At 38.4% G+C, this 17,881-nt stretch overlaps 1 protein-coding gene across 2 annotated transcripts in view; it reads right to left on the reverse strand.

The window, feature by feature from the left end:
- Positions 1–370: 370 nt before the first annotated feature.
- The window catches only part of ARHGEF4 (Rho guanine nucleotide exchange factor 4), an 87,054-nt gene continuing 69,543 nt past the window's right edge, over positions 371–17,881 (reverse strand). For both annotated transcript variants that reach the window (XM_053458807.1, XM_053458808.1), the window contains 9 exons: positions 10,431–10,610; positions 8,135–8,326; positions 7,522–7,701; positions 6,786–7,018; positions 6,515–6,644; positions 5,675–5,806; positions 4,048–4,291; positions 2,440–2,517; positions 371–930 (listed from right to left, as the gene is read on the reverse strand). In XM_053458807.1, the coding sequence (XP_053314782.1) occupies positions 773–930; positions 2,440–2,517; positions 4,048–4,291; positions 5,675–5,806; positions 6,515–6,644; positions 6,786–7,018; positions 7,522–7,701; positions 8,135–8,326; positions 10,431–10,610 (1,527 nt within the window). In that variant the 3' untranslated portion in view covers positions 371–772. The remainder of the gene's footprint in view (positions 931–2,439; positions 2,518–4,047; positions 4,292–5,674; positions 5,807–6,514; positions 6,645–6,785; positions 7,019–7,521; positions 7,702–8,134; positions 8,327–10,430; positions 10,611–17,881) is intronic.

The following is a 17,881-nucleotide window of genomic DNA, read 5'->3' on the forward strand; positions in this document are numbered from 1 at the left end:
TTAAGGACTTCACCTATAAATGTATGCCACAGTGAGAAAACGCAATGGCACCTTGACCCTCAGCTAGTTAGTATGTTAAATAATGTACAATTTCTACTATACTCAAGTGTCAGCTACAGCAAGAAGATTCAATATGAGCTTTTAAAATACTCTATCGGTAAACAAAGTGAAAATTACAGTTCATGACAATAAGATAGGGTTAGGCAATCTGTATACCTCCAGGTACACTCATCACCCATATTAAGTGATTGATTAATGGATTGATTTAGTGGAAGAGCCTTCCAGCAGAACTGGTAGAGCTTAATACAGTGAGGGAATTTAAATATACATAGGATAGTCACAAGGCTGCCCTAAATATTAGACAAGATCCAGGACTTTATAGAGTTTTGCGGTTTTGACAATATGAAAAAATGGGCAGACTAGATGGGCCGCTTGGTTCTTGTTCTGCAGTCCAGTTCTGTGTTTCTAGGCAGGTGGTGGTCGAGATAGTTCTGTAATAGTCGGAGGCCCATAGGTTTCCCAAATCCTGGCAACAGGGCAAAAGGAAACTACAATGACACTTCTCCAGACTGATCACCTGACCACAGCAATGGCAGCAACAAATATGTTCAAAATGTCCAAATCTTTAAAAACAAAAATATTAAATAATGTACCAGCCAGAGCCAGGCCGTGCGCGGGAGAAAAGGCAGGGCTTCCAAGCACTATGTTTTGTGGACTGTGGGTAAAGTGCTTTCTTTGTCCAGGATGCGAGAGTGAAAGACAAAGCTTTCCTTTATTTTCGGAAAGGAGTCAGCCGGCTGATGTTCTGCCAGAAGTTGGAGGGTTTGCGCTTGGGTTCAGCCAGCATGAAGACCTGCTGCTGTGGGAGGTTGGCAGGCAGTGTGGGATGCTTCTGTCTCATCCAGAGATCATAGTATGTCCGATTAACAGCTACATAAAGAAAGCAGAGAGATTTCAGGAGAATTTATGTCATAAGAAAAAAAAATCTCTCAGACCTCCTTCCTGAATCTTGTCTTTGGAAGAAACAAAATTCGAAAGCAAATACATACCATGCATGTTAAACACGATTCAGAGCGAGAGGGTGTATTGTGAAAAAATGTGCGAGCTGAGAATGTGTGAAGGAGGAAAAGACTATTTCAGCCGAGACACAGGAGAAATCTCAGTAATTGAGTATTACTTAAACACGACCAGACAGCATTGCTTTGTAAAGGACATCCTCCCCCGGATACCTCTGTCATCTCAGATTAGCTTTGAATGATTCTGAAGAGAATATCTACCTTCAATGTGACTTTTCTACCCCTCCCAGCTAGGGTTGCCATATCAGACACATCTCTAATTTTTCTTTTAACTGAAACCCACCTCCAGCGCTACCCCACATTAAGTGGGATATATAAACTCACAGAAGCAATTAAAATACTTTGTTTATCCACCCTGCAATATTGGGAAGGACTAGGTGGTAGGAGTAAGTTGTATGTGAGTCAGTGGTTCCACCATAGTTAATGAAAATTACCATTGTAGTCTATTCACTAATTACAAGTTACTGAAGCAAGTAATAAATCATTATGTGTTAACGAATAAAAACTCCTAAATATGTGGCTGATTTAGACCATGACTGCACAAGTTACTGTACAATTATAGTCATATAGTATATGTAATTTTAATGAATTATTTTAATCTGCATGAATGTATGAAATCGAGGATGGGTCCCAATGAAACACATGAAATCAAAGCAGAGAGCTTCAAATTTCTCAATGTCTTACTACCTTTTCCGTCAACCTTTCTCTTTTTCGCAATAGCTCTGTTAACCTATCTCCCTTAAGCGATTCCGCAAAAGGGGGGGCTAGTATCACATTCATTTCTGCAACTGGAGGTAGGGGAGAGACGCTCTGCTGTGTTGGGGGAGCGCTGCGCCAGGCTAGAATAATGCATACCGATCCACAGAGAAAGAGAAGCATTTCTCCACCATCCTTTCTACGCGATTCTGCCTGCATTATTCTGACCTCTTTGAGTACTTTCACAAAATGGCAAAGCCACAGCGCACCCCACGGGGTCAGCCTCTCTGCCATTTCTCCAATGAGGGGCAGCTCTCTGGGAGGCCTGGATGACGCAGCAGGCAGCGGGTAGAAGTGGACCAACAAAGAAGAATACAGAGGTAGAGAGAGAGTATGAGAGAGTGTGAGAGGGAAAGTGAGTGAAATTGTGTGTGTGAGATAGTGGTCCCTTAACCCCGCAGAACCAATGCACACATATGCTAACCCACTTAACACTTGCACACTGGTTTTAATACACACACACATTAACGCTCACACACACACACTCATACACTTGCATTGCTCCCTTTTTCTGAAAATTAGAAGATCCTGCTAAAATCCCGCCAGGTAATGCATTACAGATCATTCTGTAACATGCTCACGTGAAGTGGTCACATTTAGCACTCACCTTTAGGCTTTCCTGCTGGGCCAGGCTTGTTGGCATTAACCATTGCCTGTTTCCTCTGTATTTCACTGATGCTGAAACCTGATGCAAAATAACCAAATAGTGTATGATTACCATTTATTTTCCTGTTTATTTAAACATTGTTTTATGCGTACATACCACACTTTATTCAATCTTTGAGAGCAATGGACGAGTTTAAGTATAAAGTTCTCATTGCCATATAAGCAAATGCAGAACAGCACACCTGCTAGATAAAAAAGCATCTGGAAACAGTAACCATGTCCTTTAATGCTTGGACCATATCAAGGACTTATACGTGGCCTTGCTACATTACTTGTTCTCCTCACTACATGCAATCCAAAATATGGGAGCCAGAAATGCCTGCAGGAAACGCAAATTGGATCGCTTGTCTTTTTGACTTAGGAAACTACGTTGGTTACCAGTGAAGTAACAAGCAACTCCTCATGATGGCACACTGACTGCTATATATACAGTTGTGATCAAAAGTTTGCATACCCTTGGAGAATTGGTAACACATGTATCACTTTTAAAGAAAGCCTGAGTGATCATGGAAAATACATTTTCTTATGGGATTCATATTCAAATGTGTGTTATAACAGAATGGCACAATCATGAAACAAAACTCTGCTGCTCGACAAGGTATTCCCATCAGTCATCTCCTAATCTGCATTACCTTTCCATGACAGTCTACCCATGTACTCTATTCCATTTTCTGAGATATATGATTGATAGATAGATAGATAGATGATAGATGATAGATAGATAGATAGATGATAGATGATAGATAGATAGATAGATAGATAGATAGATAGATAGATAGATAGATAGATAGAAATTGAGAGTCTTTTTCTCCACAGAATGGCCCAATCAGCAGGTAATAGTTCACCATTTCCATGGCTGCTATGGTGAAAAGACTACTTTGTGAACTTTGCACCAGAATTTTCTTTTTTGCTGCTTCTTGGGGGAAGCATCCTGTCTTATTCTATAGATTTCAGCTAAATATACAAATACTAGTTGATATTAAATTCATCTCATGTTTCATTGAAAATATCAAAAACCAAATAAAAATTTGGACCCAAAGAGCAAAGAGCAAGCTCCTGAGATTATTGTCAGCCATCATCCCCACTCCCAGAAGACTTCTGTTAAATAATCTAGTAAATCTAAATACCAACATTCTCTTACATGTCTTTTTACATTTGACTCTTGTGCACCTGAAATCTCCCTCAAATTACCTCCCAAAGCTTTCTCTGTCTTTTCTCCAATACCCCTTTTCCCCTCAGTTTCCTTGTGCAAGTCTCCTTTGTAGGGTCAATAAAATCTCCAATTACAGTATGAAATTAGAATACTCAATAATTTAACACATATTTTGGAGGATGTTAGGTAATGATTAAGGGCATGTTAGACAGTACTCAGAGATTTCTTTAAACCCTTAAATGATATATATATATAGCTTTAAAATTATTACAAAATGATTGGATTATTATATCATTATAGAAGACCAGGTATAAAATAGGATAAAAAAGTACTACTTTGTTTTTAGTGCAACTGTTCTTAAATCCATGAAAGAGTACGCTTCTGTTTTTACATTACCTGTCTCCTCATCCAGGAGAACTTGCTTCCTTTCTTCATCAAAGGCCTGCAGCCAACGCTGTTTCTGCTCCGGCTTTTTTGCAAGGAACAGGTGAACCTCTTCTGAGACTTTGCTTTGCAATTTGAAGGCGTTTTTCAAGTTTATGTTGAAATCTTTGTCTTTACCGTCCTCAACATCAATTACTTCCATCTCGTCTGTATTAATTCTTCCTTTGTAATACAGAATGTCACGTCGAAGGAGATCCTAAAATTGGATATCAAGGGGTCATAATAGTTTGTTATAATAACATATCACACAGGATATCTGTAATCATAAGAAAAATAATGCACTTTGTAAACTACTGTATTTAAAGTCTTTAAAGTGTCTTTAAAGTCTTTAAAGTGGGGGTGCGGCCTATATTCAGGGTTTAGTGCAGGAATGTGCAATTCGTATAGCCCAACGCCCGGGGCATGCAGTTCCGGGTGCCGGGCAGGCAGCAGGGTTAGGATACAGATCCCCCGCAGCGCTGCAGGGGACCTGCATCCTACTCTCCGATACCCTGAGACAGCCTCCCCTGCCAGCACTTTCCACGGGGGGAGTGCCGACACGGGAGATTGTCTAAGCACACCGCGCAGACGTTCACAGGCTACAGCGATGCGCGTAAACAACCTCCGTTGCCGGCACGTCTGATCGATGTGCTTTAACAATATCCCTTGCCGGGACTTCCCACAGAGGAAGTGCCGGCACCGGAAGTTGTATACACGTATTGTGTAGATGTCCCCCGCCGGCCCCACAAGACACCTGGGAGTCTGCTTTGGTAAGCCTGGGGGGGGGCGCATCTTGGGGGCAGAGTGGCAGCATATCTCGGGGGGGGCAGAGTGGCAGCATATCTCGGGGGGGGCAGAGTGGCAGCATATCTCGGAGGGGGCAGAGTGGCAGCATATCTATTACAAAAACATTTCTTTAAAAAAGCACCTAACTTTAAGGGTGCGGCCTATAATTGAGCCAATACGGTATTAACATTTTAAATATTAACAGTATTCATTTTTTGCATGCACATACAATGCATTCTCCCACAGTGGCTTGGTTTGGGATTAAGGAAATCAATTGCTTACATAAATAAAATTGTTACTTGGCTGTTGCTTTAAAGAAATGACTAGTTGTCTAGTATGCAGTACAGAGTATTTTATCTGTGCCAGAACCCAAAAGGGGTGATAGCACATTGTATGTCCCTACACTGCCTGCATTAATGGATAACTTTGCTTTAGATTCTAAATTAATGTATTCTAGCTTTTTGTTTATTGGTGTTATAATGAACATATACTAAAACAGGAATATTATATATAATTAAAATACTTTACAGCACAATAGAAATGGCGCTTAAAAGCAAAATGACATTTGTAAACAAGATTAAACGATTCTTAGCTGCAATCATAATACAATATTATAGTATTAAAGTGCAATTAAAATTAGAAAGTCTTTTAATTAAAATTCTCTTTAATGCATTTAAAAGGAGAACTGAAAGCAATTTAAAGCTCGCCTTTCAACAATACCAATGATAAAAATGTACATGATTATCAATGATATATGAGCAAAAAATGATAAAATATGATATATGGTGAGCGCAAACTTTACGCACGTATATACCTTTTTGCAGTACACGATCTGATGGTCAAACAAAAAAAATATCCGCTGTTGACTTTTAGACTGAAGATGTGAAATCTTGGTTAATTCACCGGAATGTATAAGCTCAGAACTTTTTGCGAGAATATCTTCACCCTGTAAACATATGAATGGAAAACAAGCATTTAAAGGCAAAATCGGTTAGTTCTAGAGGCAAACTGGCTAGTTACCCTTTAATACCTTACACAAGACATGAAAATGGGTTTCTCGTTTTGTGATATAACATATGAACCTAGAGTGTTTTATCCATTCGAATTCAATGGTTTAACAAAATATTGATATGAAAAAGAAATCAGTCAAAGGCGATCCTCTGGGGCTACCTTACCCAGATTTCTTGAGGACCTCTGGTTGGAGCGAGAGGCAGATAAAAAAAAGTAAGACTTCTCCCATAAGCACCAAACTGGGAGCAGTGAGCAGCACTTAAAGTTGCCATTCCACCTACTCTGCTGCATTTAACATTTTTGAAACTAAGCGCAGCATTACAAACATCAATCATAGTACTGATGAATGTCCAAACCATTTGTGGCTCTTTAATCTCATAAATTATTTCCCTTCATATCTTGTCACATAACTTAAAAGCTGGCAGTGACAGATCACTGCTGTAGAAATGAAAAAAAAACACCTTAAAGGTTTAGTTTTGTGATTAAACCCTTCAGAGGAAAACCAAGCCAAAATTTCAGATTTACGTTAACATGCTAGATAACTCAATTAATATTTTCCCTAAATATTGCAGCAACTTTTAATGCGCTGTGAGGCCTTTTTTTTATTTGCCAATGTGTTGTTTAGAAGGATCTCCGGGTTTACCTCCCAGTCTTCAATAGAGCTTTGCCAGTGAGCTATCTTGTCAATGTTCTCAAGTCTCCTCTTTCGCTCGTTGATTAATCTAGCAACGTTTTTCATGGCATTCAATGCTGCTTCGACATCTGCAAAGTCCCTGGTTGGGAAAGGATATGTAAGATTAACAGCAAAGGTACTGCAGACATCTACGAGCAGAACATAATGCCTTATCCGCCTTATTTGCTACAAGACAAACAATAATGTGTTTTATAGTTCACTGAATTTTGTGTATTTCTACCTGTGTTGGGGATTTGTATATTTCAGAAGTTCCGCAAGCTGGAGAGGATATTTACAGATCTTCTGTACTGGCGTCAACAAAAACCCATCCAAAGAGATGTCAATCATCTTCTGTACAAGACGGCAGGTTTCAAAAAAATACCCGTACTTCTTCACCTTGGACAGCTTGGAAAGTTCTGTGCAGGCATTCGGATGATTGTTGCAGTATTCTGAGTAGATCTGAAAGTCTGTTTGCTAAAATGCGAAACAGTAAAGAAAATGTAAAAAAAATAAATAAAACATTCTGCATTTCAGAGAATAACAAAAGAGACAACACCTTTCAAATGCTGGCTATAACCTGGGCAGAAGTCATATGTAAATGCTTCAATTTTGGCAAGCTGAAAGGTCATATTTTTATTTGTCTAATGATATCATCTCTGTGTCCCCATAAAGTAATAATAATCCTTATTCTTATAAAAAATATTGACAATCGCTATGTAATCAGAAAATGTTGCCACGGTCTGGGTAGTCTGCATATTTTAAAATAAGAATTTTTATGTGAATTATATACGAAAACAATAAATTGTTTATATATTTGTCAACTATATATCACATTATTTTTAAAAGTTAATTGACTCAATAGGTTAAATTGGTTACATAATTTCTTTTTTTGCAGTGTTTTAGTGACACTGCCAGCTCCCAAAGTAAAGACAGCAATGAACGGAAATACACAAAACACACCAAATGCTCTTACTTACATATTCCAAAAAACAAGCACCAATCTCACTTAAATGTGGGGCATCTTTGTTAATTCTTTTTTCTAGAGTCTTCAGGAATTTCTTCTGGAACTTATAGATGTCCTCAATGTTGCCAAAGATTGTCCACAACTGCTCCTCGGTGAACATGTCTGCTCGCTTCCGACACTGCTTAATGTAACCCTTTGGTAAAACATGGCAAGATATCAGAGGCGGACATGAACGTAAAAGCTTTACAGTTTCACCTAAATAATCAAATTGTTGTATTCACTAAAACAGAAAAATGTATATGACGGCAAGAGAAAATGAGGTCTTTAGTCAAAGGGGATAAATGTTATCGGGCCAATATAGAAACAAACGTCACATCAGCTTAAGAGATCTTAAGTGAAACAGACACGCTTGTGGTTTTCTCTCATCTAAACACCAACACTTCATAACATTAAATGGGTGTTTGCAGAATTGATTTAATTATGTCCTTGAAATATCAACATAGCTGTTTTATATTATTTTAAACATGGGAATGCAGGATTACTTTAATCTAAAAAACGTTTATGTGTACATGGAAGGAGCTGCTTCAGTTGGATACATGTTTATTGGACTCTGGGCTGAGCTTTACCTCACAAATATCCTTCAAATGTTTGATATAATCCTTTTCTGTATTTAAGATCTCATTAATAACATTGGTCCTCATTTGGTCCTTGTTTGTCTGTCCAAAGCCATGACGCCTGGAGATATTTCTAGAGTCATGGTCTATTTCCCCAGACCTTGGGATGTATTCTTCCATTGGCTCATCCTGGTTTACACGAAGCTGAAACAAAGTGAAAAAGTTTGCTTGGATTTTCAATAAAAAATGAACATGCAATCATATTGGAGCAGTTTTACATTATACTGATCGCACATCTGTAGATGACAAAGCAAACCACCACATTTAAAATAACCATGGCAATAAGGAATTGGGGCAGCCATCTTGCTGTTCTAGCAGACCAACCGGAATGTAGTGTTTGTGATAACCCGATTTGTTGTGCAGTGGATAATGTGCAAAATCAGCAGATTATCAGCTATCTTTTGGCACTATGTATAAACAACCGTAAATTAGTGTGTTCCAACCAATCCTGACATCCCTCAGTTACCATTTGCCAGAGAAGTAAGAAAAGCTGCAAATATTTAGCTGATTTTGTTGATTACTAGAATATTAGACATTGTATGTATAAAACGACGGGTGACCTTTAATATATTCTTTATAATATTTTTCCTACTAACTACTTGCATATGAAACATTTAGTTACTGGCCACCAGATGGCAGCACATAAAACCTGAGTATGTGTTCATTTTTTATAGTAGAAGAACTGGCCTTCTGGAAACCCCTTTTTAGTGTGAGCAACTGTACTGCTGCTTTTGTGAATTAATTCAACATACAATGCAATGAAGGATAGGTTTACCTCCTAGTCTTCATTAGACCTTTGCTAGTGAGCAGCTACCTTGTCTTGAGTAATATGGTTTTGGAAAAATCATGAGGTTTAGAGTTAAATATCAGCTAGGGAGGTTTTGGCCAGCTCTACTTTATACCATGTCATACCATCGGATGCTTGGTTTAGGTTTAGATTCTCTTTAACGTTTTGGATGGAAACGGGTCCTCTAGTCATAGCAGCTAATGACCATTTGACTACCTGCTAGAGTGGTAAGACCACCTCTAAAACACGAAAATGCTTTATAAATAACTCTTTTCTGTAAGTCTTGTATTGAAGTTGTATGAGGATGCGCACACAGCTCACTCTGTTTCCATGGCATACAGATATATGCTAAATGTTTAACTACAATACACATTAATCAACGAGTGCCTTCCAAATGCCATCTTTGAATGTGTCCACTGCTGAAGGTGTTTTCTGGCCACCAACTTTATAGAGGCGAGCAAGCATTGCTTCCTCTGTAATGGGCCAGCTGGAGCCAATCATTAGTGTCACATGACAGGCCCAGCTCCATCGTCAGCACCTACCCCTAGTCTTCCAGCATGCCCTTCCATAATATTTCAATTCAAAAAACAAGTGGCAAAGACATGACTATGCACAGGTGAGGTTTCCATGAACTGTAATTTTGTAGTCAATATTCTGTGTGCTTGGACATTATTGCAATCCTCCTATTTAATGCTTGAGGTGGCCACAGCATAAACTGCAGTTACGCCTGGAAGTCATTTACTTTTCTGACATATACCATTGAATATTTAACCCATGGAAGTACAGACTGACTTCAAAGTAATATGTTAGTAATATTATATGTTATGGGTTTTTGGTTTAGATGGTTTACAAAGACTGGTTGGGTCATACTGGGGCAATCACAGCATAAATCAATGAAAAGTTTGCACATTTATAGTAACAGACCTAGATCTACATCTCATAAACACTGGAGTATTACTCAGTGGCACTAAGTAAGCTATGATGAATGATAATTAATGATGATAAATGAGCTGTTCTCTGGCTATTGGTGTGTGATGTCATTTTTCATATTTTGTTAATTGTATTTGTGCCCTGACAATAACTCGCATGGTATGGGTCGAAACATTTGTCGCCATGTGTATTATTCAAAAAGTTTTATTTTTTGCTTATTGATGAATTATTTTATCCTCTAGTAGGCCAAGGAAGTTGTAAAAACACTTTAATCACTGTTAGTACATCAAAGAATTTCCAGTTTCTTACTGCCATGATGCCTCTAGCAAATCAACTACAAAAAATGGAATACAATATACAACATTCCCATTTATTCTTTTCCCGGTCCTACTTTATTCTAAGGAGACTATGTATTTACCTACATAACTTTTTCCTCAACACTGGCCTTCCTCATTAGAGTGACCTCCTGTAGCTGATATCTGTTGGTTAAACAATAGTAAGAATAACCTTATAAATAAATGATGTACTCACCCTCACAAAGCTGGCTGGAAACCATCCTTCACAGTCAAGGATCCTCCCCCACCACCATTCCTTATTTGTGGCATCCATTACTTCAATGACACTGCCGACCTTGAAACCCAGTTCTTGATCATCCATAGTGACATGGTCCCATAGGGCTTCTGCGTACACCACACTGCCATCACTTATGAGCTGTGAAGTCAAATTGGACAGTCCCAATCAAATTCTGTATCGATCCAGAAAAGCCAGACCATGTGATTTACCTCATTTACTCTTAATTTCATGCTTAGTTTTTTATAGTTATGTCACAAAGCAAAAAATCACAGATACTTTGAAAAACATATACATTTAAGGACAAGATGGAGATTGTTTTTTCATATGATCATAGACATTAATGAACACAGATGGACATATTGCTGAGGGAATCTGTCACAATGACTCCTGGTTAGAAAACTAGATTTTTTTTCCACCAATAGAAACAGGGAAAATAATTTGGTTTTGCTGTATTTTAAATAGAAGTGAGAAAAGCAGAAGGCAGGGCAGGTGTGGTGGGGAACAAGCTAGGCCATCGCTAAGCCTATGCAGGTTTTGGGTTGCCTACAAAGGCACAGGGTGACTTTTAGATGGCTCTTGTTATTCCTTCTCTGATTAGCTGGGCTGAGCTGGACTTTAGACATGGTGGCTCACCCAGCTCATCATGAGAATATTTATTTATCATTAAAGTCCTGTTACATAAAAGAAAACCCAGTGCTGTTCTGACTACTAAAAGAGGTGACTCTCAAAAATAACCTTGTCTGCTTTGGAGACCAAACATTGCTGATTATTTTGTTATGCTACTTTGCACATTGTTCTGGAATTAAGATCCTGACCTTCTTTAGTAGCAAATGTTTTCAGGATCTCCTAAGTTGATCACAGGTGAATCAACCTCTGCCTCTCTGACTTCTGTTAATTAACAAGCTATTTGGAGTTGCTGAAGAAACAGTAAAAAAGCCTTTATTGGAGGTACTCGAGTACCAGACTTCATATTGTCATGCTTTGTTTGTTTTGAGTGTATTGAGAGCATATGCAAATGTGGGAATGTTACCGGGGGTCTTTTTGTTTTTACGACACATTACATTTTTTATTTATAAAAGTGCAAGCTGATTCTGCAACACCATCACAATAGGTGAAAGCGAACATTAACAGCAACATTACAATTCGCAATATGCAAATTTTACAAGAGCATGACACGCTGGTACAGGAGAAGAGGGCCCTGATCTTGCGAGCTTGCAATCTATAAAGTAGGGCAGCCGTGGCACTTTGGGGCGGACACCTGATGATACATGGATTTGTGTTTTTATATACTTTTTTATGCTTCCGTTGCAGGCTGCTGACATATCCAGTCTCAGAGTACCAAGTGATGTTGGCCAGTGGTGATTGGTCGAGGATTATAGGAACGGTCATGTAGAAAAGCCTGGCGATCTTAAAGATGTGGAGAACAGATAGTTTCATGATGCAGGTTATTGGTATTAAGGGGGTATTCTATGAGCTTCTCTGAACAGGTGTTTTTAGTCATTCAATTTCGAATAAGTAGGGAAGAGTCTGAGGTAGGGAATTCCAGCAAGTAGGTATGGTACAGGTGAAATCATGGAGAAACAAGTGGGAATAAACAAGTGATTATGGCTGAAAAGAGACACAAAGCAAAGAGGTTGGTTAAGAAAGTCTCTTAACGCTACCACTTCTTACTAATATTTACATCATATTCTTGGCAATGGGAACATGCATGGTGCATAAGATTGCTTTAGCCAGTATGCATATGCAGCACTGTTCTACAATTGGATCTATTGTATACAACAGCATATCATATCTTTCATATGTAGATTTCTATCATGCTACATGGTCAAGAACTAAACATTTTGTATAGAGATGGTTCATTGTTTGTTTGCTGTATATTTATTTAACACAAAAGTGCAGTGGTCACTTTTTTCCCCACTCCTGCAATATCACGTCAACAGCAAATCCTGTAAGCTACTAAAACTAGCTGAAGTAACTTAAATTAATGTCAATAAATAATGTAACAGGCACACACCCTCCCATTACCTGTATGTATGGAGAGAAGATACAGCACTGTACAATATGATAATGATATATACATCAACAGCTAATAAAATTACTAATAATAATGGGACTAAATGGTTTATATTTCAGTTTTTGTTTGTGGGAGATCAGCGTAGGTATTGGCATCACCATGTATAGTAGTTTCAATCGTCAACCTGAGATGTACCCACCTGCTGGCAAAGAGTAACTAGATATTTTATGTTAAGACAGAAGAACCTTCATGTGGGTACCCTTTTTATGCCATATGTAGTGCTGTATGTTCTTCCCAAACAAATCGACCTACGTTTCATCAGTCCACAACAGATTTTCCCAGTAGCACTGTAGAGTGTGAAGCTGCTCTTCGGCAAACTTCAGGTGAACAGTGATGTTAAATTGGAGAGGAGCAGCTTCCTCTTTGGTGTCCTGCCATTGTATTACTGGTGCATGAACATAGATGTTAACCAGTTCCAAATATTCCTTCAAGCCTTTAGCCGTTACTCTGGGGTTCATTGAGCATTCTACGCAGTGCCCTAGGAGTCATCGTGGCTGGGCACTCACTTCTAGAGTGAGTATCCACCCTACTAAATCAACTCCATTTGTAAACATTTTGTCTAACTGTGGACTGGGGAATATGTAAACTCTTTGAGATTGCTGTGTAAGCATTTCCAGGTTTATGCAAGTCAACAATTTTTGATTGTCGATTTCTGAGATTTCTTTTTTGTGGGGCATGGTCCACAATAGCAGATACTTCTGTTTGTTTGTTCTAAAACACACCTACAACTGAATTGATAGCACTACAGTGATTAGCCTAGATGTTCACATACGTTTCCAACCCACACTGTGAATGTTTAAATAATACAGTATATTCTATATGGACAAGAACAATACAATAATATGTGTGTTATTAGTTAAAACAGATTGTGTTTGTTCATTATTGTAACTTAGAAGAAGATCAAATTATATTGTAAGACAAATTTATACATATATGCCGGCAATTGCAAAGGGTTACTTTTTCTTGCCACTGTATGGCTATAGGTGGCTCTGCAATAGGGATAGGTGGCTCTGCAATGGAGTAAAACAAACTTTACATTTTAACACAAAACAGTTCATCTAATCAGCAGGATTCATACCTTTTCAATGCCATTTTGTGAGCATAAAATTTATTAATATATTAATGGAATCAAATATCTTTAAGTCCATAAGTGATTTTTTGGATTACATTTCAGGATACTAGTATTGAAACCCAGTTTGTCAATGGCATACATACCAGATAGGGGTGTCCAAACTGCGGCCCTCCAGCTGCTGCAGGACTACATCTCCCATACTCCTGAGCCAACCCCTTAGCTGAAAGAGCATTATGGGAGATGTAGTCCTGTAGCAGCTGGAGGGCCGCAGTTTGGACACCCCTGACTGATATACCCATCATCTCACTTATAAAAAAACACCCTCTTTAGCGAATGGCAATGGCATCAGGGCAGAAAATTAAACATGTAGAAAGAAAAATATTGTGGAAACTGTGAATGGTCTAAATGTAACAGTTAGACCATTATGTTATGTTATACATTCAAAAAAACAAAACATATGCATACAAAATATTTCAACAACATTAAATGATGGAGTTATAGGTGCCCACCCCTTGGTATAGCTTTCACTATAGGGGCCATGTGTTAACCAGGCGAAGGTTTATTAATACCATTACATCAGAGTTGGGCAAGCAGACTGTTGAGCAAACAGATGTTCTAGTGAACAGTCATTTTTTGCGCAGTTCCACAGGGCACAGTATCTTATCTGGGTCTGAGTTCTACCAATCCAGTGGAAGTTGAGTGCAGCCAACCTATAGTGACATTGAGCAGAATGAAACTCACTGGCCACTAAGCACCCCCGAGTTCAGCCAATCAGAGGCTAGGATTACAAGTCATAACTCCACAGGTTAGGGTCATACTACAAAGCACTGGAATCTGTATGCACCAGTTATACCGTGCTGCCATCCGCAAACTCAGCCGCTGCTCCCTCTCAACACCATAATAGAAAGATTCACAGGCTATCTTGTGAAATAATCACAGCTTTATTCACATGAAAGCGTTTCGAGGTACTCGCCACCTCTTTATCAATGTGTAAATGCTCTGAACTGTCTGGATTGGTGGCTATTCTGGCCCATGTACATAAGTCAAAAGCAGTGGAGTGCTCAGCTTACCTGTTTACTTGCAAGGGCATCACTGTATGCTTTCTGTGGTTTTTTATAGGTTTTCTACTCATTTAGTAAATGTAAGTTGCACAGGGCTGTATACTTTCTCCTATATGTGCTTTGGGCTGTTTTATTAATAGGCCTCTTGTCTGATCTTTCCTCCATTGCTGAATATTGCTAAACCACCTGAGCTAAAGTTATTTTGGTAAATGTAATACATTTTATGAGAATGTTGTAAATTTTGAATGCCATCTTCACCATGGGTTCTTCTTAAACCCATCTGAACTTCAAATACACCACCAAGTTATAATTTGTTCTTAGAAAACATGATTAGTGTATACATTAAGACATTTAATCAACTCATATTTCGTTATTAAGGTCTACAAAGAAATTATTTCTGAAAAGTGAATATTGAGATTGTAAGCCTTCTATTTAAGGTGTATGCAACATAAACAGTACACAGTGAGGAGCCACAGAATAACATATATTTTTGGCACAGATAAATTATAACAGATTGCATAAGCAGACTGCACTTGCTAAAACATTTAACCTCCACGTGTTCACAGTATAGTATCATATTTGTAAATTATTCGGATATAAGGCAAAGTCTCCAAATTTTTGTTAAAAATATTGTACTTATTCTTTGCCTGAGAGAATATTTGCCCACCTCGCGTGCATTTTGTGTGGATATTATAAGCAGTTCTATATTTTAATTAACGTGGATTACTCTTAAAGGAACCCATTGCTTTTTTGGAGCATGATAAATGTTAGTTAAAGGGATGAGATAGGAAGTATTGATAAGCTTGATGTAATGTCTGCCCTAGCAGCTCCTAGCAGCTTTCTTTAAATACTGGCTAAATAAAACAATAGTAATTAGCATTCATGCAAACTAAGATGGAACAAGATGTTTAGGATATTTAGGCCAGGTGGCCCCCAGTCACAGTTTTTACATAAGGGGTCACTGAGCCTAAGGCCAACACTGCTTATAAATGTAAGAGTTTGATATATCTCAGCAATATGACAGTTTTGTGAAAATCTCATCCCCCCATGCTCAGAGACATAAAACACAAACATGTGCCCCCAATTGTGAAGGCAATTTGGACATTTATCAGTATTTTCAGTAATGGAAGGCAGCCCAATGCACTGGAAAAAAGTGCATCATCTCATTGACACTTTCAAGATTACAGGGATATCAAATAACCTAATAACCAAATAAAATGGAATAATATCTAACCCCAAATCCTTAGCATTCTTACTTCTTAGGATATTATCCATGAAATATCAGATTGTGCAAACAACTGAGAATTGATCATGCCTTGCTGCAGACCATTCTATAGGCGTTGCTGATTTCTCTTCCTTTGACAACTTCCGTAATTGACAGCTGGACCCTGTCTCATGTGTATTATCTAATGCTTTTAAAGGCAATCTTCTGAAAAGGAGGTATATGGATATGGTTTTGGCTGCCGATTGTTTGTATTTTAGTACTACTCCTGGATAATACAGCCACCCAACATTTCCCGAACATGATATCGGATGTAACATATTAGGATAGAATAATGTGCTACAGTGTTAATTCTACTGAAACAAATGATACAGATGTGCATTGTGCATGGCAGTAATGAAGCTCTGTAACACATCTGTATAGAGATGCTACTAAATTGTTCCATGTATAACCATGAAATGATAATACCAAAAACAACAATGGGTTAAAATAATTGCATGGAAAATGTGCATAACACAATCACAACAGCACATTAAATATGCCATTACAATACATGAATCATGACACATGTCATGAGTATTTTCGCCCTGCGTGAAAGAATGGACTCCTGTCCTCCATAGACGTATAATACCTGAAGACAGATACGAGCTGAGACTCCATAACCCCGTAACTACAGTTTTCAGAGCCACTCTGCTAAAATCCAAGGCAAAATCATTTTTTTTGAGATTTAGATTGTTTCCATGAATCAGCTGTTTTGTTTTCAATTCCACATCCTGTGATTTGCATTAATAAATACAAAAATACACAACATAAATTAAAAAATGAATGTTGTGCAGGAGAGGACAGCCACAGCAATTATGTAATAAAGTCTGTCCATTTTGAGAAGGGCAAGTCTGCAAGGCACATGTGTGGGCTGCAGTAATTTGTGGCTGGGCACATTGTCGAGGTGACCAAAAATGGGAACTGGACAACGGCAAAGCTGACCTGCTGATCTGGAACCAGGTTCTGGAAACGCAATCCAAGGTGGGGTGGGCTCAGAAAAAAGCCAAGAGAAACATCAGTACAACATTAATAAAGATGAGAAAAAGCAAAATGACAAAGACAACCACACGTTGGGTTTCGGGGTTCATGTTGCATCTGAGGATAGCGTGAAGTAGGCTCCATTTTTGCTTGGCTCTATCTGATGCCTTTGCCATGTCTCTGCCTCAGCTGAGCAAACTGCGTTCTCAGCAAGCAAATGCTGAGCGATCCTTTCTGGCTGCACACAATGGAGCCGTTCTGCAGCTGTCGGAAAGAGGAATTTATCTGCTCTGCATAGTCTTCTCTGAGGCAAGGCACATGTGCCTCATTCATTACCTTCTGCAGAATTCAATGTATAATCCCAGAGCTTTATAACCCTTAAGAGCTATGCAGCAAGAAATCTGCCATCCGCTTTCATGAAAGCAGCAGAGAAGGTTTACAGCCTTTGCAGGATGATGGAGGTATTTAATTCTTCTTAGCAGAAAAAGCCTTGCATTCTGTAACAGCGACGTTTGCTGAGATATTGGCTTTCTCACGAGCCAATCAGATGTTTGCAGAATATGGTATCTAGGATACACACAGCCTTAAGAGGGGGGAAAGGAAGTGTGTGTGTGTGTGTAGGGGGGTTTGCTTTGACACATTTACAATAGCACAGCATGGTCTGATCTATATTTCCTACTTCTATTTAAAGCACGTAATCATTTATTATATAAAAAAATCATTTATTCTGTGAATAATAATAACAGAAGGATGGTAGCTGGGGATTGTAAGTTATTTAAGAAATGCCCTCCCCGTTACATGCACTACTGCTTGTTAGGTACTATTCACCCATTGTCCGACTGTGTTGAATATGATGGAACTATATAAATCAATTTATAATCATAATGATATAATTTATATGCTATATTTTAACACGCAAATATAAAATTGTGCAAATAATTCACCCATAAATAAGCATAT

The sequence above is a fragment of the Spea bombifrons genome, chromosome 3 (genome assembly GCF_027358695.1).
Source record: "Spea bombifrons isolate aSpeBom1 chromosome 3, aSpeBom1.2.pri, whole genome shotgun sequence".
In the NCBI taxonomy this organism is placed as follows: domain Eukaryota; kingdom Metazoa; phylum Chordata; class Amphibia; order Anura; family Pelobatidae; genus Spea; species Spea bombifrons.